Below are 21630 nucleotides of genomic sequence, written 5' to 3' on the forward strand. Positions count from 1 at the left end.
AACTGTAAGCATTTCCCTGTAATACCGGGCCCACTGCATACATTTATGTTGCAAAATTGAAGATGTAAACTTTAATTCACCTCACCTCATTTTGTTGCTACACATTAATAGACGAAAAAATGTTGTAATAATCCATCCAATGAGTAATTTCGCCAAGCGCCGTGTTCAACCAGAACTGCTGTACGCCAATATTTTATGACACGGTGCTTTACGTTACTTGTACACGCGTAGTAAGTGTAAAGATGGTGCAACGCAGCACTTGCAGAATTATTAACTGGATGGGTTATCACAGCATTCTGCCGTCTGCTACCGTGCAGTGGCAACATAAGGTGAGGTGAATTAAAGTTTACATATTTTGCTAATATGTCAGATTTTGATACGTATGTGGCTTATTTTGCCTCTCCTGTGAATTTGAGAGCCCTGCTGCACCGCCTCAAGAGGCTTTACCGTGTGATTTATTGATTGAATACACAGAAAACGAACGGGGAACGTAGATACCGTACCGTACTGTGACTTTTCATACCGTTACATCCCTGGTGTGACTGGACTCTATAGTGACAAAAGGAAAATAGGTCTTACAAGATTTTGTAAAATAACGCCACGCTTCGCTCCGTCTCACTGCCATGATTCTCTAATACAAGCACATTCTTCTGTGTGCTCCACTTATTGGAGTGCGGGCGGAGTTACTCGTGAAGCGTGTGCCACAGAGTCCGGCCGGTCGTGTAAAAAATAAATAAATAAAAAATCAATAGTCGACGGAGAAAGTCAGTAGTCAATGTTACGGCCCGATTAGACTAATCGATCACTCGACAAATCATGCCCATCCCTAGTCTGGTCTAGTGTGTTCCAGGCATGAGGCAAATAATTCGGTGTGTGCTAAATGACACCACCTCCTAGAGAGCCTGCCTGTCTCTTCTCAAATGGCCTGTGAAATCTCTTCCTTATAACTTCTTATTTGCTGCTTTTTCTGCCATGGAGTGGAAGTCCTTTGTCTTGAAGGCTCAGGATTAAGCGTTGAGAGGATTTGAAACCATGGCTGCTATAGAAGAAGAAAGAGGTTTTGTCCGGTTCTTCCGTTTTCTCTTCCTCTCCATCATCCTCATCACGCGTGTCAGTCAGTCAGTGGAGCTTCGGCTGCATTTTCCTTCCCCTGTTTGGGCAATTCCTCCATTTGTCTGTCCTAAATCTCACAGTGGGTGAGATGGAGGAAACGTGGAGCCGCTGCATGGGGGAGAGAACATCCGTACTGATGGGTGCAGAATACCGCTGAAGCGCCGGGTCATGTTTGCTTTCATTTTACCCGCTTGTGCTCTGTGCAAACTCCTCAAGATAGCCAAAGTGATAAACTGCTGCTTGAAGCTGCCAAAAAGTCTCCAAAGTTAAAAATGTACAGGAAAATACTTCCATGTCCATTAAATTGAGGAGCAGCCTTTATTGGTAAAGTTTTCACTAATAACAACTAATTAAGGAAAATAATGTCATGTCATGTGACCTATCCAAAGCCTGAGTTCTTGCTTTTAAACAAATACTGCAAGGTGGTGTAGCGAGCACCAAGCAACCATGACAGCATAAGATTCCTTCCCTCAGAAATGAAATATAGAGTATTTATTATGCAATATGTTTGTGTCGGATTTACGAACGTGTGCGCGGTCCTTCGCAATATCATTGCCAAATTGGCGATGGAGCTGAGCATAACCATTTGAGACCACTACATTTGCCACAAGATGCCACCAATGACCTCTTTACCTGGAAAATGTATCAGATTGAGCTATTACCTTGTTACCAGAACGGCAACCGCGGCAGTGTCCGTTGTTTGTTCTATTTTCACTCCTGCCGCTGTCAAATTTGTCCGTTACAATTACCCAAATGCCCTCTTTGTCTGCTGCCCTCAGCGAGAACATTTTGGCCCAAATTTACAGCAAACATTAGACTGTTTGTCACTTGAAGTCCTCCACAAAACAAGGTCCCTACTCGGCTGATGGAGGGTCGGGAGGGTGAGTCTTTGTAATTCAGTGAACGGAAACATATGGATTCCCTCCGTGTCCCTCCGATAATTCACTTTTAGGATAACATACAGCTGTGTTGTTGTTGCTTTCTGACGTTCCTATTAACCTCCTGACATTGCAGGAGTTCATTTGCGGAGCTGAAATACCTTTTTGAGAGAGGCCCTTTCAGTGGAAGACACTAATGCCTCTAGTGACACGGACCTATTTCTTTCCAGTGCATCGAGCACTGGTGCACTTATCTATTCCATCACCCGGCTGTTCTCGATGAATAACAAGGATTTTCACTTGAAATCCGCATTCAAGTAATTAGTAGTGAAATCCTTTGGAACAGTTCTATTAATGGTGCCTCGCTGTGGTAAGGAATTATGTAAAATGCGGTCACTCACTGCAAATAGAATGGTGACGGGCAGATAAGAGACAGGACGGCCTTCACTGAGGAATGCAGTAATTGGCCACACAGAGCTGCGGTGTTTCAGGTGAACCGTCACTCTCTCAAAAACATTTGTTTTGCTGAAGACGCTAATAACGGCAGGATCTCTGATTCTGTTACTTATTTGTGCCAATTGCCGCTGAAACACCCTGTCATGTCAGTAGTAAGGCAAACTGAACTGCCAATGCGGGTGAGTTTCTAAAATGGAAGGATCTTATTACATTTTTTTGTAGTCTGCTACGTGCTTGTTTTCCCTTAATATCTAATATCTAGTTTGCAGCCAATAGATTAATAAACGCATTTAGCTTTGTTAGTATTTCTGTCTCACTCTCAACATTTAACCTTCTAAGTTAATGCAAACAAATGGTTTGTTTTAAAAACTCAACATCCGCATTAACGCAGAAGTATTTTTCCATACTCTGCGCCTTTAATGATGGTAAGGCCACCTTGCTTTTGTGTTTCAATGTCTTCCTTTTAATCCATCCAGTTGTGTATTTATTTATTAAAATTCACGACTCAGGCGTTAAATAAATGGAAAAGCTACACAAGGTTCTGCAAAGGTATGCCCTCGGGCACAGGTCAAACCGTTTGTCTGAGATTGTTTCTCAACCCTAAACAGTTGGGCCGACTTTGTGTGAGGTAATGGTGTTTTGAAGTGTTGGTGGGCTTCACCGCTACAGGCCTTTTTTTCTGCGCAAGCGGTTCATTAGTTTGTTTCCAAACAAACAAACAGAATCCCTCTAATGCACCATTGTTCTGGCATGCCTGTTTATCATCACCGCAGGAGCAGGTAAAGCTCCCTGATGGAGGTTGGGGGGGGGGGGTTAGTCTCACCTGCGTTTCATCCAAACCCCCAACACAAGATGACTTCCCCATTGGTTCAACCCTCAAACAAGCACGCCTCTAACCAGGCCCCCTAACCCCCCCAGGTGAAACCCAACACCTGTGACATCATGCGCCACTCGCTGGCTTGAGCGCACGGTGCCTGCGAGGCTCCTTCAGTTGCTGCCTCGTCCCAGGAGAGATCGGGCCACGGCTTCCTACGCTGCCGATCCCCCCCGATGCCGTCCGCTCAGCCAGAAGGGGGCTAAAGGTTCACACAGATTAATGAGACCGCAACCGGGGAGGGGGAACGGAGCTTTCCCGCTCTTTGCAGCCGCCTCCACCTGTGGCTGACCCGGCTATAGGAACAAGCCTCCCTCGGGCTCTGCTCGCTCAAACTCAAACTCAAACTCAAGGACTTTTTTTTTTGAGGGCACCGCATTGACTTATTACGACCAACGACGAGAAGAGCAAGAGCACAAAAGGGGGGGGGGGGGGCGCGGGCGGTCTGTGGTTTCTGAAAGGATCTTGATTGAGGTATGTACTTAATCACAGTGCGGCGATTTCCGAGTGGTGGAGTTAATCTTTAATAAAAATATTCAAGTTTTTCCTCAGAATCTTTGTATAGAAAGGACCCTGACTGAGTACAAGCACATAATGAGGAGAAAGGAAAGACTGATAACTTCAGAAACCCATGCAAACTTTTAAAAATGTGTTTCATACGTAATGTGTTTTGTGCGTTGACATACTGTTTTTATTGGGGGGGGGGGGGGGGGGGTTTGCACTGCCACAACAAATTTTGAAACCAAAGTAGTGTTCTGTGATGATGATGGTCATGGCCCCAATCAGTGGCTCGTATTCAGAATATTTTTTGATTTTGCAAGTGTGTAGCTGAAGTAAATTGAAATGAGCCATTTCCAGAATATAGTTTTAGAAAATGATTGGCGATGTCCACTTAAAGTGTGGAGGCATCTAGGTAGGGTAGGACGGTGCAGATCAGGTGAACGCGTCCTTTTCTCTTTTAACTGTGAACGCCATTGTAATGGTGTTTTAGCGAGGAGTCACACGAAGCAATTTGTCTCTTTAACTTTGTTTGCTACAGACCAGAGCAGCCTTTAGGGAGCGCTTACATTTCAGACAGCTTGGCTTACGCCTTTCAACGGTGCCATTGTCAACATCTAATACCACAGTCCTCTGCTGTCTCAGAAAGTCATTCATTTAAGGGAGAAAAGCCCGCCTTACAGGCTCAAACTAGAAGGTCTAGATGTTACTACACCCTGTTTTTGGGATGGGTGCAAAATTGCCCAACAGGCTCCTTTGCTCCTTTTCACTTTTTCACCAAGATACTGAAGTCTGTGGCGGCGACATTAAGAGAAGACGAGTCCAATTGAAATGCTCAGAAGAAGAGGAGGGAGGAGCCAGTGTTGTTTATCAATACCCTCATCCCTGCATCATCGGGGCCAATCTTTGGCTGTTGGACAGGGTCTTTGGCGCCATCGCCGGACACTTTTGTCAACCTCTCGTCACCTTTGAGGAGTCAGAAGTCCAAGTGAAATGTCTCACAATAGAGGAGAGAGGGGAAAAAATGACTTTCAGAGGAGCTTCGGGCAGTGAAAATAGTTCTTCATAAACACTCTAAGATCAGATTTGGCTGTCGAACGGGGCCTTGAGCCTCTTCGCTGGACACTGTCCGCAGCGTGTTGTCAACTTTGAGAAGTCTTAAGGCAAATAGCTCAGAGTAGAGGAGGGAGAAGAAAATACTGTATGAGGAACTCAGGCAGTCGAAATATTCAGCGCTCTTCATAAATACTCCGAAGGCCAATTTTGGGTCTTCAGCCTTAGCGTTGGACGTGGTGCGCCACCACTTGTCGCTCTTTGACCCCTTGCTTCCTGAGCTTAACAAGTGCAGGGTGCCTTCGCCGCTCGCTTGCCCTTTGTCACGTCCACCTCATACTGCGACCGTCGCGGCTGGCGCCACATGCTGGAATCCGAGAAAGGGCTTTACTCGAGGCAGGTTAATTGCCTCGGAAATTCCTTTCGCTAATGGAGCTAATCCTGTCTTTGTGCAGTCCGTGGCCCGCATGTGAGTTGTTTGCGCAGCGATAGCACGAGGCCCCCAAGTATTAATTGACTTAGAATAGCGCTTCCACAGTCATCTTGCTGTAATTTGGTGGTCGAATCCTGAGAGGTGACTTTCATCAAGAGACACAAAGGGGCCAGAAAAGACAAACTCCAGGAACACGCGCACGCACGCACGCACGCACACACGCACACACGCACGGAAGGCTATTGTCTGAAGTCAACCCAAAACCTTTAACCATGGTTTACATCAAAGTTGTCAATTTGGTGTCTTTCCTTTCATGTCTGCTTCCTTCAAAATGCTTATTTCAATGTTCTCTTGCCTCTACAAGCTTCACTCTTTTTAATTATCCAGTCTTAGGTCGACAGCCTAACTTAAACAGCTGAAACAGCTATATCCCCCTGAGGTTCAGCGAGGTATTCATAAATGCTCATGTGTCTATGTAAATTTGTTGTGTTGATAATAGGAGCCAAAGTATTGCTGAGAAATTTTCACAGGATACTGAATGAAACCCAAGCTGTGTTTGGGCTGCGGCCTTCAGAGACCTGTTACCATCTATCCTGCTGCGGCCCTCGGGCGGGGGGGATCTTTGTGCTCTGGGTCTTTTATAAAGTTTTTTCGTTTTGGTTCGCAATGAACTGAGGAGTCCTTTGGAAGAGCCTTTTTAAACTGTAGAGTTAAGAACTTTCCATTTAAATGAAAGGTTACCGCTGACTTCATCAGCGTCCCATCAGTCTTCGACAACCCGGAGGGTGAACCACATAAGCTTCTTTAAAAGCCCTTATCTATCGCTTGGAGCGGCATTACAATGCTCTTCCTAAGCTCCGAGCGGTGTTGTGTTGCAGAGAACCCCTTGTTGAACTACGGCGGTGTAGTCTGGCTCTACTGGTTCATGACGCTCGGCTCCGCGCAAATCTACTGGCAAGGGGAATTAGTCCTGACACGCCTGTTGAGTGTACTCATGGGGGTATAACTTGGCTGACTTTACCGACAAGGGCAACAGCCTAAGACAGCCATGGCATCTTGGTTTCCACTGGAGCCTGGCTGAAGGTGACAGAGAAATGCAGTGTTTGTTGGGGGGGTTGAGGGGTGTGTGTGTGTGTGTGTGTGTGTGTGTGTGTGTGCTACGTGCGTGCTTTGTATTGATTCTTATGTAGTATGTATCTTTCAGGGCTGTATCTGGTCCCATCACTCCCACCACCATTGTTTTTTTGGAGAGATACGTTATCGTGCTGTTGTACGAGGCGGACCAGTGCTGAGTGACACGTTGGGGGTGCCCGGACGTTTTGCCCAGACAGGAATCTTGTTCTCCCTATGCTCCACCCCACGAGACACTTGTCTCCATCGGGGGCGGGTGGGGGTGGGGGGAGGGCGTGAGGGAATGCGACCTTTCCGCCCTCGCGTTTTTCCCCTTAACACGTGAAGCGGGTAAAGTTGAGCGACCCCTGAATTCACGCCAGGCGTGTTGATATTATGGCTCATGTGTGTTTTTTGCTTCGAGTGAATTTTCTTTTCTCAATCAGTGGAGCCTCAAAATGCGTCAAACTGCTCGTGATTGTTGTTTTAATTCCAAATATGACATCCTCGTGCTACACTGGATTGATGCAAATGCTAGATTAATACGCTTTTATCTCAGTTTTCAAAATTTGTCTCTTGACTACACAAATTTAAGTTTGAATCCAAGACAAAAGTAATTAGACGTAATGAAATGTTAATTCCAGACACCCAAATTCTCCTCATCCTCCTCATAGCTTTTCCCCCCTAGATGCTCGGTGGTGGTACAGTGTTAAGTTTCTGAATACAATTGACAATGAAGGAAAGAAATAAGAGGCTTAATAAAATGGTAAGTGTGGGCTGCCAGAGCAGAACAACTATTAGTGTGGAAAAAAACCCGAATTATATCCAGTGAAGAAATTGTTTTTCTATTCATAGAGGTTACTTCCTTGTTCATTTAATAACAAGATGATAAAAAATAAAAATTCTGATATAAGACTGGTCATTTCAAATCAATTATGTCAAATGTTCTAAATGCTTTCCACCCGGTAATTTGGTGCCAGTTGAGAGTCGAGGTGACTCTTTGTGATAAGAGGAACTGGAGCCTATGGGAAATGCAGTGTTTCTGTTGGTAAAATGTTTTAATACTAATGTAGGAAAAGCTTTGGTATGACTATAAGACCAGGTAGAAGTAGAGACGGGTAATTCCACATGCGTAAAGTACGTTTTTGCTCCACCCAATGCAGCCAACCATCTGATTTCACTCATTTGTCGAAACTCTGCGTTGTACGTTTATATTTCTCAAACTTGGAAGTTCCACCCGTGTAGAAAAAAAAGTGTTACATTAGATTGAAAACAAGCCATTAAAAACGCATTCACACTGAAAAAAAGAGGTTTAATTGGTCTCTGTGACGCACTTTCATGGTCGGGAAGGTGCTGGTGATGGTTGTGAGACGCATCGGTGTAAATTACCCTTGATGAACCCACGGGTCGGAACGCTTCAGAAATGGAACGTTGACACGAAACCAGGCAGACATACATGATTCTAACCTTGTGATATTCAACTTTGTGGTGACATTTTTACTGAAGGTGGAAAACCAAGGTAACACTTGTCGTATAAGATAATAAGATAAGTATAAGACAAGATAGTACTTTATTGATCCCCCATGTAGGAATTTCAGGATATGTATATATGTAAGTAACTTCACAATTTATTGGGTTTTGCCAGTCCTTTAGAGATGAATTGGTAAGGTTTACTGTTATTTAGCATTTTGCGTTTTGTTATTTTACTGTTAAATTTCAGTATAATGGAAAAGTGGCGTTGTAGTTTTATACTTGAGGAAAACAATGTAGACAGTAGTTCAACAGACTTGCTGAAGTTTCAGCAGATATTTGTTTGTTATTTTCCCTCTCCCAAGTGTCAACAGCTGAAAATGCAAATTCAGTTATTGCTGGTTAGTTTTCCAAATCAAATTATTCTTAACTCACGCTGAAGCACCACTTATGAACCAAGCAATAAACCCAAAGGACTTAAGAACAGACACTTGTCTGATTATAATTAATCTCATCACACTCATCGCTAAAAGGTTTTTTTTTAAAACAAATGGAAAATGATTTTCTTCAAAACTTAAAAAAAAATGAAATTATAAGAATTCTAAGAAAGAATATATTTAATTAAAATATTGTGCAGAGATTTCTTGAAAGAAAATGAATATTTTTACATTTTTAAAAGACAGTGTTTAGATATTTTATTCAATACATTTCTTTCATAAATTTTGTATCAGAAAAATTATTTGACATTACATTATTTGAAAGTCAAACCTAAAGTAAGCTACAGGTAGATTTCCACAAGTTTTTGAAATGGGGCCTATTATGCTCCTTTTTAAAGAAGTTAATTATAGGTCTCTGAGGTCCCCAAAACATGTTTTCAAAGTTTTCTTTGCTGAAAATACCACCCAGATTATGCGTTCGCGCCATTCTAGCATGCCTTTAAATCCACTGTGTTCCTGACGCTCTGTTTCAGTGGGAGGAGCCACCCTCCTGAGGCCACGAGCGCTGTGAGCCAATGGGGCTTGAGCTTCACTCCCGATCCAGTTGCATTTCTCTGCAACCTTTCACTGATTTCACCCTGTCAGTACCCCAACATCTGCTTCGGAACCAACTCGAGGCGGGACATAAGCAATCCAGTTGCTCAACGCCACTGCTGAACCGTGGTGTCCGGAGCAGCGCAGAGCTGGGAGCGCCGCAGGGTACGCCGCGTAGCACTGAGACGCAAAGCTGAACGGCTCATTTTGGGACACGTTTTCTGAAATAGGCGACAATAAACTGACTGGGTTGTCTTATTTCACAGTGTGCGTATTAGTCAGCCCATCAGAGACCCACTGTATGTGCACAAGCACTGAAAAAGGGAGTTTTGCCTAATGTCAATAAAAATCTCTGGACTATCGGGCCAGAATTGGTTAATTTATCATCCGGTGCCGGACCACCACCGCCTTCCCGTCAGGGTTGAAGGGAAGCGGTTAGAGGGAGCTATAGAGAGGATGGGGCTGATGGGAACAAGTGTCTCTGAGGGAACATTGTTCGTGCAGGGTAACTTATATGGTGAAAGCCATTAAAGCCTGTCTGGCCAGCTCTGTTCCAAGGGCCGGGGCGGGAGAAAGAAGCTCTCTGACGGCAGCGCAGAGCGCGGTGTAGGGTTTCCTCTGGGGTTTACGGATCGAACGCTCCTCGGGACTACGCGTCTCTCTGACTAATTCACTCTCCCCGAGTCCCATTAGACGACTTTTAGCGCCCGCACCGGCGTTTGCTCTGTATATGTTACCGAGAATGTTGTATTCTAAGGACATTAACCGCCACAGCAGAAGTATTTGGGCTAAAATGTTTCAGACCGGTTTCACGGTCCAAACTGAAAACCTTGAATATAAAATCCTTTAAAAATGCAATCATGGCATCGGTCTCAGTTTTAACCGTAACAGTAAGAACAAGACGTGAATTAAACACATGAAAACAGTCGAGACAGATGATTTCTTTCCCTTCTACTTTCCTCTGTTTTTACTTAATCCGTTGATGTTGACCCTGAAAGGCCGTCCAGAAAATACATCAAGCGGTTGTGTGCTGGGTTTCTGATATCAGTGCCTTATTAGAGTTGCAGCGCCAGGGGGGGAACAAACATACAACTGAATGGTACATGGCTTTTTGATTGAGAAAGTACTTTTGGCAACGCTTAGCGCCTAATGGCACTGTTGTCAGTGGAAACAGATATCAAAGTAAACTGTGTTGGGCACTTCCCCGGTGGTTAAAGTGACAGCTGCAGGTATCACGCAGCTCCTCCACAGCCTCCGTTTGGGTGAAGCGATGTGCTTAAAACTAAAAGCACGGCGCGTGAACACGCCTGAGAGAGCAAAGTCACAAGCGTAGACCCGGCATGTTTGCTGACAAATTCAAATCCGCCGCCCCCCCCCCCCTCGCTTCCTCAGAGAAACCAGTTCACAAAATGAAGGAGGCTTGTCTCACAGCAAAGTCGCTGCCCCTCACTAACCTGCGATAAAGCATTGACACTTATCGTGTACTGTTGTGTGTGGACACATTGAAAGAACACTGAAAATGAACAAGTACAGTGTATAGATAAAAAAGTCTACAAGTTTAAGATGAGTTCGGGGGAAAGGTGAAGAGGGGATTTGTGTCATTGCCTCTCCCTTGGATGCGGATGATCAGGCGAGACGCGGCGGTGCCTCCGCCAGCTTCCGCGTGGGGGGGAAATGAGAGTGGTCAGATTCTGGCTTGAGCGGTACTAAGCCATGAGTTCTTCTATCTGATGTTTCCAGGGAGGGAGGTCCAAGTCCTTTTCCAGGTCCCTCTGCTTGGTTGGAAAATGAAATGCTTGCAAATCTAAAATCAATGAATCAATTTATGACCAGCTCTCTTCCTCTCCACTCCGCTTGGCCTTTTACCATCTGCCTGAGGGGGTCGGCGCTCACACCTGCCAAAACGACACGACTGAAACAGGCGGGAACGATGATGTTTGTTTTCCAAAACCCACCAACATGAGGGCTTGGGTTACCCGCAGCTGCTGGTTGTGTTTTCTTCTGCTGATTTTCAAACATTCATCACTCACCCGAATTGATAGTATGTACACTGGGTCTGTTGACCGACTGCAAGTCAATGCAGGAGGAGTAACGGAGCACAGCAATATATGAACACAATAATTCAGATATAGGAGACCGATAATAGTCACTACTAGTGGCGTCACAAACAGTAAATGCAGACCCAGTGAAAACAGAGTCCCCTCCTTCTTTTTTCCTTCCACCTCAAGATTGCCCGCACAGTCCGATCCGTTGGATTGGCAATATCGCAGTGAGATTTCAGGTACGTGACTTTATGAGGCTAGCATATCATCTCTTTTGGGTCTGGCTTCCTGATTCCAGTGTTGACACTGATTTCATTGTGAAAGCAAAGCTTTTTATTTCCACAAACCTAGAGCTCAAGAACAGTAGAATCTACAATTCTAGCGTTCTTCGGCTTCAACGGAGGGCGATAAGTGGTTGAAGGGTTTGGCTCTGAAATCGGCCACTTATTTGGCAGAGATTCCTTATTGGTCCCTCTCTGTTGGTCACCTGTGACAAAGCAGCTCTGGGTCCTGTTTACAACACATCTGTCCCTAGCACAGACCAGGCCTTGAAGTTGGACATGGCAAGCGTTGGCTTGTGGCAAGGTGTGGGGAAAGCCTTAGCTCTGTGTTTTCATCCCATTTGAAATGGTCGTGACCTATTTGCGTGAGATGGAAGGAATAGGCAAACTGTCCCCCGACCCAACACAAGCCCTTCCTTCCATCCAAATTCTCACTCGTCTGTTGGCGGACAATATGCAATGCTATTCACTTTCTTTGTCCGGGGCTTCAATACTCCCTCTTCCCAATCGAGGTATTACATCCCTAATGGAGCAAGATGGCATTTCTGGGCATTAGCAACTGGGCCAGTGTGCACGAGGTGCTCCTCTTAACTGTTTAACATGTTCCTCCAAGTCTGCGCCCGTGGATGTCAAAAGTTGTCAGTGTCATCTCAGTAGGCTGCTGCATATTTCTAATGTGATATTATCCATCATCCTCCGAGAGGTGACGGATGCTGGTGTACTGTCTACGTGACAAGCAGGAATATGCCACGACGTGCTCTGCATAACTGTGTACAGAACAGAGCTTGTAACCTTAAAGGATTTAACATTCTGAGATATAAGCACTCGTCTCAGATTCATTTTGGCTAGGAATTCACAAACAGGATAAATATTGTGTGTGAATGTTTGACTCCGGATTCAAGAGTCTTCATTTGCTTCATGCAGTCATACAAATACGATGCAGTGAAATCATATATTTTTTCGTATTTTGTTGTTCTGCTAACATATGGATCTAATTGGCCAGACTGTTATTCTCACGTATTTTGCACTGAAATAGAGAACGTGCCTCTGTTAGTAAATTGAGACACATATGCATTGGGGTTTCCTAAAGATATTCTCTTGGCTGTAATTTAAAAGTCAAAGGCCCCGTCACTTCACCGCTAAGCGTGAATTCCCCCCATTATACTAATGCGCACACACTCTCGAAACACAGTCGCACGGGGCTATAGACGACTAGTTAAATTTCCCAATTTATTACATGCTTCTGGCATTTGCGGTCTCCCTCTCCGCAGGACTGCTCCGCAGTTCCATCACAACCAATTAATAGGAGCGCAGGGCTAAATGGTTTGATGGTTCTGAATGAGCCCCAGAGAATCTCCCAGCACCCGTTATTGTACAAGTAACAGCAGGTTCTCACCCTCGTTTGCGCTACCTGGTGCATAAACAGTGCAAAATCACTTGCACTTGCTGTGGATGAAGCACTATTTTTGCAGATTCTGAATCTGTATATGATGAATAAAAAAAGAAAATAATAATATGTATACAACAGTATGGACACAGCTAGCAACGAATGGGGTAGTCTAACTTATTACAGTGTTATTATAGCTATTATTATTTATTATTAGTTCTCTGGCCCTCATTCATGCTTTTCTCTGTGTGACTTTGACACATTTAATAGATGCTTGGCATGTATTTGTAATTTGGATCTAGATTAAAAAATTGTGTTTTATTGCTGTTTGTGAGGAAAGATTGAGGCTTCAACTCCCAAGTTTGTCCTCCAACATGCAGAGCTTCTGTTAACCCCCCCCCCCCCCCCCACACACACACACACACACACACACACACACACACACATGCACACAGCCACCCAGGGGATTGTGAGGGGTAAATAAGGAGATTATAGAAAATGGAGTACCTCCCCCAGAAGGTCCTCTGTGATGGAGTCACACATTGCGACCTTCCCCAGCATCTGCTGGGAGAAGATACTGTACACCACTTTTGAACACAGCGTTGGGCTGAGAGCACTTGACTTTGGGGGCTTTTCTATCACAATACCAAAGAACCCGCTCAGGAGGTTGCAGCGGAGTATTATTGTCTAATTAAGCCGTACCAACATACACATACACTGTATACTTGTGTTTATTCCAGCTCTGCTCTTGTCAATCCTCAATATTTCACTATAAATTCATATTATATGTTTCACCAACAGTCCTATGTCAACAAGCCAACCTGAGTAATGTCGAAGTGCATTCTTTTACTGTTCTTCCAATATTGTGCTCTGCTAATGTCTATAGAAGAGCATTAAAAGAAAATGCAATGGCAGAAATGTTGGCATAATAAAAAAAATAAATAAAATAAACAAACTAAAAATATGGCAATACAAATACAGAAAATGAAAAAAAAAAAAATATATATATATATATATTCTGTAAATATGACTATACTTTTTATTTTTTGAAAACTTGAGGATTTAATCGCACTCTACAACGGCACGCTTCTTTACAAAATGTAAGGATGCCGCAGGCGAGGTAAATCGCGATGAAGGTAACATGCCCAGATCGGCAGTACACGCACACGCAGTGCAGTTGAATGAGTGCGTCTGTGCAGACGAGCCACGGCTGCTGCAGCTCCCGCCTGCCAAGTCTTGTCGGGAGACACCGGGAATGGTATGAAGAAACACAGTCCATGGACAGAAATATTTATTTGAAACAACTATCTCGCCTAGTCACCTTAGTAACTAGTGATATCTTGTATAATATCTTCAGAATCTTGGACACGGATGTCATTATTTGAGATATAGATAGATGTAGACTTTTAGATGATTGCAGATGAATGCCTACGGTAGATAAAGCTGTAGCTCTGGACGGTCCCGTTGATTGAATATTTGCTCACAGTGACAAGAGTCAATGAATTTTAATATAATCTCAAACACCGAACAACAATCTCAACCTCTATGAGGTAAAAATGTCAAATCAAAGCCGCCAAATCAATCTAATATTTCCAATCGTTGCAAGAGAAAAACCTGCATTCGAAAACAAATATTGCTATATATATTTATATTGGGGAAGAGAAAAAATCTATATCCACCAGAAGGAATAACACATCGAGTTTCTCGAAAAATCATGAGGCAATTTTTGCTTAATAGTTTCAGTAACATTGGACAGGTCATTTTCCGAAGTGCCTTATCATTCCGATGTTAACTGTCACATAATGTGGTCAATCTGGTGGAGCTCTGTGGGTGGTTTAGATGGTTTATTTTTTAGCTTCAATACATCCAGGTTCAAGTTTGCCGGTGTCTCTCTGTGCGGGTGTGTGTTTATTTGCGTAGACGGCAACACATTCCTCCCTGTTGTATTTGCAGAATGGAGGTAATCCAGGGAAAAGGCGCCAGGGAGCGGTCGGAGTGTCTTTTCAGCGCTCGGACTCATCGTGCCGTGCCTTGGCATTGAGGCCCCGACGGCATGGGGTCGGGGTGGTGATGGGGGAAGTCGAACGGGGGGAATTGTGAAGCGTTGGCAGGCCCCGCTTTTCTTCAGGGTGCACGGTTTTCAGTCAAGGCTGGACTGGGACAAAAAATTGGCCCTGGCATTTTTGGCCCGGAGCTGTGGAGCTGCAGCGCTCTGAACCACGGCAGCTGACACGACAAACAGAGGACAGAGGGGGAGGGGTGGGGCCAAGTAAGAGATGTGATTGGGCCAGCCCAGTGTCAGTATAGAAAATGAACCAATGGGCCCCTGTCCCTGCTTTATGGGCCAGCCGTTGGACAACTTTTTTTCTTTTTAATATTTGCCCCAATATTTGCCGGCCCAGCGGAAAAATGCCTGTAATGCAGATTACCAGTCCACCCCTGTTTTCATCAGTAACCACAAAACGAATGGGGAGCACTAGAGTCGCAAGTGATTTCCCCCAACAGTTAAAATCTGGTGTGGTTGGGAGACAAACCCTGAGAAAAGATGGCTTTCTGTGGGAAAGGCGGAAAGCCCGTCGGTTTTTCTAAGCGGCGCAGATTGCAGGACCCCGCATTGACGGACAAGATTTTTGAGAGTTTTGAAGCTTTAGGCGGGATCCTCACGGGTTTATGGACGTGAAATGATACCAGTAGATGGCGCTTTGCATTTTAAATGGTTAATTCTCTGCATCCATCTCTATGGGATTGTTGTGGAGACCCATTCAGCCGCATTGTTAGTTAATGTCGGGCTCTTGTGCGGATTTGTGCGGGCAAACACCGGGGACATCTGTTCGAGCCAGTCGATCCCATTTGGACATTGCAAATCGCACGGTTTATCCGCTGCCCTTGTGCACACATTTGCACTGATCAAAAAATAATATTTCTCTAACTCCACTAATGCTACGTATTCCTAGAGAAGGTTTGGCTGCCTCTGTCTGTTATATACAGTGCTTTGATACTATGACAAAATGTCTTTATGTCTTTATTTAGCCTCCGCTAAATGTCATAATGTAATGTAGATTGAAATACAATTATTTTTTCTGTAAAGGGAAATTTGGAAACCTCAGATATGTCTGTGCCAAGTTTTTACCATCAAGTTCAATCTCATCCTGTAGCTGCTTCTTTTAACGCTTCTCCTCCTGTGCTGACTCGTGCAGGTGCCTCTCCCTGAATGTGTGAAGAGCACATAGTCGGTCTGCTGCAGAGTCTGGACCAGCAGAGGGAGCACCGAAAGCCACAGCATCATGGAGCCCAGTCGCAGACAGATGCCGGCCCCTGTGGTGGGGACTGCTCTTATTGTGCTGCTGGCCAGGCTGGTGCTGCTGTCCAGCGCGGAAAGTAAGTACTTCCCCCAAATGCGGTCTCGCACTGATGTATGAAAGCATTTAATCCCTGGTCCCGTTTATCTACTTGTTTGCATTCCTCCAGATACGGTACATTCAGTTTCCACCATTTGACAAAGGCAGATTTTGAGCCTTTTGTTAACCAAGAGATTGAATGTTGTTTTACCCGTTATACTGTAAACTGAACGTAGTGCTCGTGTTTGGCAGAAAAGTGTTTTAAATATAGTTGAAAACAACACATGGAGAGGGCATTGTGCAAAAAAATGGATTGACAAAAGGCTTATTGTGGTGTCTGGTGGCATGCGGTCTCAGGGTCAGCTCCGGTGTTATTTTCCCAACACTGTCAACACCGTTATCTTCAAATAGTGTAATATAAAATTTAATTCCAATGTTGTTAGTGGAAAAAAAAAATAATTATAAAGCAGTGACAATTAGTTTGCGCTTGAACGCTGACAAAGATGATACTGTAACCAGGGGCACCGGAATAGTGGGGACACCCACATTTTTTGTCCCTCCACTTTCAGCTGTTATGGTAATTGAACATTGACGATGTTTTATAAATAGCCCCCGATCTAAAGCCCCACAGCAGTGATCGGTGCGCCAAAACAGTGTGTTTTTATTTTAAATGTTGGTTATTTGATTTTACTCCGTTTCCTTATGCAACGAAGCAAGCATCGTGTGTGATGGGGACACAATCCTGTGACCCCCCCCCCCCCCCTCTAGCGTGCCTCCCTACTACATGTTTCAATCCAGCGTCCATGACTTGAACCACAAAATCCAGCAGCCGTTAGAACTTTATTTCCTCAATGTTTTGCACCAAGCTCTCGGGCCTCCCATCTCTCAAACTCAAACGACCCTTCATTGTGCATCGTTAAATGTGAATGTCAGAAGCTCCATGGTAGCTACACAAAAACCCTCCATTTTGCCTGCATTGGCAAAGGTGTATGAGGAAAATGTCTCAGTAAGGAACTTCCCATCTATAGCTATAGTGGACGAATCAAATGTATTTTGCATTTATCACGCGGAGATACTCATAACTGTATGTGACAGTGAAAACAGACTATTACACATGCTTTTTAGATGGATGGACAGACAGGCAGGCAGACAGACTGATAGATTGATAGATAGGTAGATAGGTAGATAGATAGATAAGCAATATGCAATAAAGGCAATAGTAATGAAGTAATAATAATAATGACAAATATGCAATTAACCCAATAATTAGCTGAAACATTGGCACTATACAATAAACCTTAAAAATTAAGTAGAAAAAAAAAATCCCCAAACAAATAAATAAAGAACAATAAATTGATGGGAAGATACAATCAATCTAGCGGTAATACAAAAAAAACAAACCCAAAATGAAACTAAGAAGTAAACAAGAAACGAGAACAGTTTGGCAATATACAACGTATCACACACACACACACACACACACACACACACACACACACACACTGTATCACATCACATTGAAAGAAGAAGCTTCGACAACCCGCACACAAGTATATTATTGTGACAGCATTTTGTAGCAGCATTATCGTGTGATCCGAATCCCGCTGTAATTTACTTTTTTTTTTTTTAAATGCGCTGTCCTGTTTGTGTAGAAATACAAATAATGTGAAATGTCATCTCTCGTTATGTATATCGATTCAGATAGATGAGGGTCATGTCTGGGTTTGGAGGAAAACAAATTAGCCAAAACCCACAGGCCAGAAGGTGGCTAATCCAATGATGCTGTGTTGGTGCGAGGCTATGTGTAATCAACATCATATTTTGGAACCGGTGGCCAAGACATTATGCCCCCGTAAATGCTGCGTAGGGACATTAGGAAAGTGGAGTTTGATTGTTTTTCCGGGAATCATGCACAGCTGCGCATCGAGAGAACCCCCAAAGACATCTAGGTGTCGGCGCCTTGAGAGATGAGCGCTTCCGGGAAAAAGAACGGGAGGTACGGGAGGCGATAAAACCTGACAAAAAGAGGCAAACGACGCCAAAACGAGCAAACCTGAGAGCCCTGGGTATTAACGGCGCGTTGCGTCCTGATGCTTCATTGAGTTACCGTTATTGTTCATTATCAGATTCCTTTGTACGCCAAATTAGCGTTCAGTATGTCCGAAACCACAGTATGCTAAAATAGTATGCCTAAAGTGCTGGGATGAGGATGATACAGTGAAATGTGCCTCGGATATTCTGCCTACATGCTCATGCAAAAGCTAACGGTGACGCTACATAGGCGCTACAATGGAAGACTTGAAGAGACTTGAATGCGGATATATCCAATTTCACATTAATAACGGTAAACAGTTTAGTCAGGGGCAAGATTTCATTTCGTAGAGCAAATAGTTTGCTCGGTCGTTGGAGTCTTAGCTATGTTGTTGTGGACTATTTTTCTCAGCGCGAGCTAAGAAGCCAAAACTTTGAAGTCGCCGAGTGTACGCATGCTAGCTATAAAACTGGACACACTAGTTATAGAACAGTTTCAAATCAATATTCAGTCTCAATGTATTATTCAATTTAATAAGTTACCGTGTAATAACCCTTCAGAGTGAGGGGTTATTTTCCGATAATGACCCGCTGGCCGGATGTTATCCCTCACTTATTTCTGACCCTTTCTTTGCAGGGGGAAAGCAATTGAAGAACCAATTAGGCTAAAGATGGATAGCATTGGTTAGTTCTATGGTTGTGTGTTGGGCGGATCCACGGCTGTGAGGGACAATATGATACTTCCCACTGTAATTTCCCCAGAAAGCAACGTGAAATTCTTGAGGGTGCCGGGTCAGCAAACTGCTTGACTACTGGTAATTATCTGGGGCTGTTGGGGAAAAATGCTCCGTTCATTGTAAATTTGTAGTGTGAGAAACAGGAACCAGCAATGTGTGTGGTGTGTGTGAGGTATAACGTTTTGAAGCCTTTCAGTGCCGGATAACCTTCATTACAAAATCACCTTTTATCAGACATTGTATTTATGCAGTATGTCGCAAATATTGAAACAGCCGTAGCATTTTGTAACGCAGTTGTTATTCACTTTCCAGCGCAGGATGAGCGCTTCTGCATAATCCAAATGAAATACAGCTAATCCGTCAAATGGCCGTAAATAAATTATGGTGGGCGCGGCAAACAAAAACTCTCTCAAAATAATAACCAGCGCCTTCACAAAATGTTGCCACGGGGAAGTTTTAAAACTATTTATCCGTTCCGCCGATGGAATAACTGGAACGAGGCCGTCTGCGTCGTATTTAAGGACAGAGTGTTTCACATGGGAAGTCCTTACACTTTTTGTGAATTTATTTCCCCAAAACGCCGCTTGCTCGCATGCACAGTGAATTACCCGGCCGCCGGAATAAGTTGAAACGGGTTCATTCCGAGCCAGGTTACACACGAACTTTTTTCAGGATGACGTAACCTTTTCTACTTTTCTGGAGTTGGATGATTGTGAGAGTCGGCGCCTCAGGGACGTCGGCGGTGTTATTATTATTATTATTATTATTATTGTCATCTGAAAATAGAAGATCCCGTAATAAACGCAGGAACCTCCGGTCGTTTGTGCAGAGAGGAGAGAACGGCCTTGATGTAGACGCCGTCATTTTCAGACGGAAAACGAATAAGGACGGGTTCTGCAGCGCGACGCTCTCGGGTTTTCTTGTCGTTCGTCAAACAAACAAACATATTTGGATGGAGACGACGTCTCCGCTGTTCATTTTGCAAACTATTGTTTCATATGTGGCATATGACTACTGCAGTAGTTGCTATTTCTCGCGATGGAAAGCTTTGACTCTTTTTGGAGACGGGTCACTCTTTCTGCCGATATTATCATAATTTGTGCTTTGTTATTGCTGTGATGTAAACGTTCCCTTTGCTAACACATGATTTATCTGCTGGCCAAGTACGATCAAAGGTTCTCCAAACACAATTGAAGGTTTGAACCATTCAAACTTATTCCACATAATGAATAGTGCATTACTCCCCAGTGTTTTTCAACTTTGATGTGGAAAGGTTGAGTGCGCCAAGAGACCCTCTGATGAGATTTGTTTGATTTCAGCTTTTGCGATTTGCCTAACAATGGATAATGGTGTGCCCCAGTTTTGTATCGGGAACCACCAGTTGATAATCACCGATTTAAGAAATAGCAGTCGTAGTGGATAGAGCAAAAAAAATAAAAATAACAACTTGGTATTTTTATTCACCAAACTGTGTTTTTCACACATTAAAATGTCATCATATTGGATAAAAAAACACATTCTTTAGCCAATATATTTGGGTTTTGCGGATTTTGCTTTTGACAGTTGAATGGTGCACATGGGGGAAAACAGGCTGTTTATGTCCTGACAACTCACTCACACACTTAGTGGACTTATTAGCAACTGGCTGCGCTGCTATGGCTCCTGACATTTCGGTAAGAGCGGGAACGCTCTGTCGTGAGGTCATTTTTGAATGGGAGATCAGCGGTTGCCATAGTTGAAAGATGGAACAAATGTTGGGGCGGGCGGCTCTTTACCTCCGATGCATTGCCTCTTCCAAGTCAAGGTGACAGGAAATGCCACAAGATATTAAATGAAAACCAAATAAATTTGATCCCACATTTTATTTTATTCCATTTTATTCCTTCCTCTTATTATAGCTGAGCCCAGATGTGGGCATTGCCTGAAAGTGAGACAATCATGTTGGTTGTAAACCGCACAAGTGCACCAGAACAAACATAACCTTCAAAGTTCGGCTCTGTGAATCGAATCCCAAATGAATGAGACGGTCGGGCTGGGTGTTGGTATTTAAAAACGGAAGCCGGTTTTATTGCGGAGGTGAAGTGGACATATCGCAAATGTTCTCTGTTGAGCCAGGCGCCTTCTCGGCGATGGCATTTGCACCGAAGAAGTATTACTTTCATTAGGGTTCCCCGGCGCTGCTTCCATATTAATCAGCCCGGCTCCATGGAATCAAGTGTCCCATATTAGGGACGTATTCCCTCTCTCTGTGTTTTGCTTCCCCGTTCCCATCAGTCCTCCCTCCCTTATGCTGCTGAGTGTTATTTCGTCAAGGCTGCCGCACAGATCAAGCCCCTCCGAGGGCGGTCTGCGGTGCAGGAGTACGCTGCTGCTGTCAGGGACTTAATTAAATAGGAAATATAGCAGATTTCAGGTTGGGAAGGACTTGAAGCTTGCATTGGAGAAATGTCTTTTACTTGTGGAAGAGGTGGTGGAAGGAAAAGGTGCAAAGATGGAGTGTGTGTGTGTGGGGGGGGGGGGGTTTAACAGAAGCTCTGCATGTTGGAGGACAAACTTGGGAGTTGAAGCCTCAATCTTTCCTCACAAACAGCAATAATACACTTTTTTTTAAATCTAGATCCAAATTACAAATACATGCCAAGCATCTATTAAATGTGTCAAAGTCACACAGATTGGGGGGGCACATATTGAGTTTTAGCCTTGTTCTAATCGAGAGTTAATTGATTGATTTACTAGAACATGCCACTTTTTTGACAGGGCTACATTCCCCCCCCCCCCCCCCCCCCGGGTCATTGCAGCATGTCGATCAAAGTCCTGATGTTTGATTGCTGTAGGAAACCCTGTACAGCCTATATCTCATTTCTGTGCATTTTTCTCTTTTTCCTTGCAGATCCATTC

The 21630-nt window shown here is 44.0% G+C and overlaps 1 protein-coding gene across 1 annotated transcript in view; it reads left to right on the forward strand.

Moving 5' to 3' along the window:
* The window catches only part of ptprfa (protein tyrosine phosphatase receptor type Fa), a 196385-nt gene that overhangs the window by 35695 nt on the left and 139060 nt on the right, over nt 1–21630 (forward strand). Inside the window, exon 2 of the mRNA XM_080017516.1 lies at nt 15824–16004. Within this exon, the coding sequence (XP_079873642.1) occupies nt 15911–16004 (94 nt within the window). The 5' untranslated portion in view covers nt 15824–15910. The remainder of the gene's footprint in view (nt 1–15823; nt 16005–21630) is intronic.

The sequence above is a fragment of the Zeus faber genome (genome assembly GCF_960531495.2).
Source record: "Zeus faber genome assembly, chromosome: 1".
Classification (NCBI taxonomy): Eukaryota; Metazoa; Chordata; class Actinopteri; order Zeiformes; family Zeidae; genus Zeus; species Zeus faber.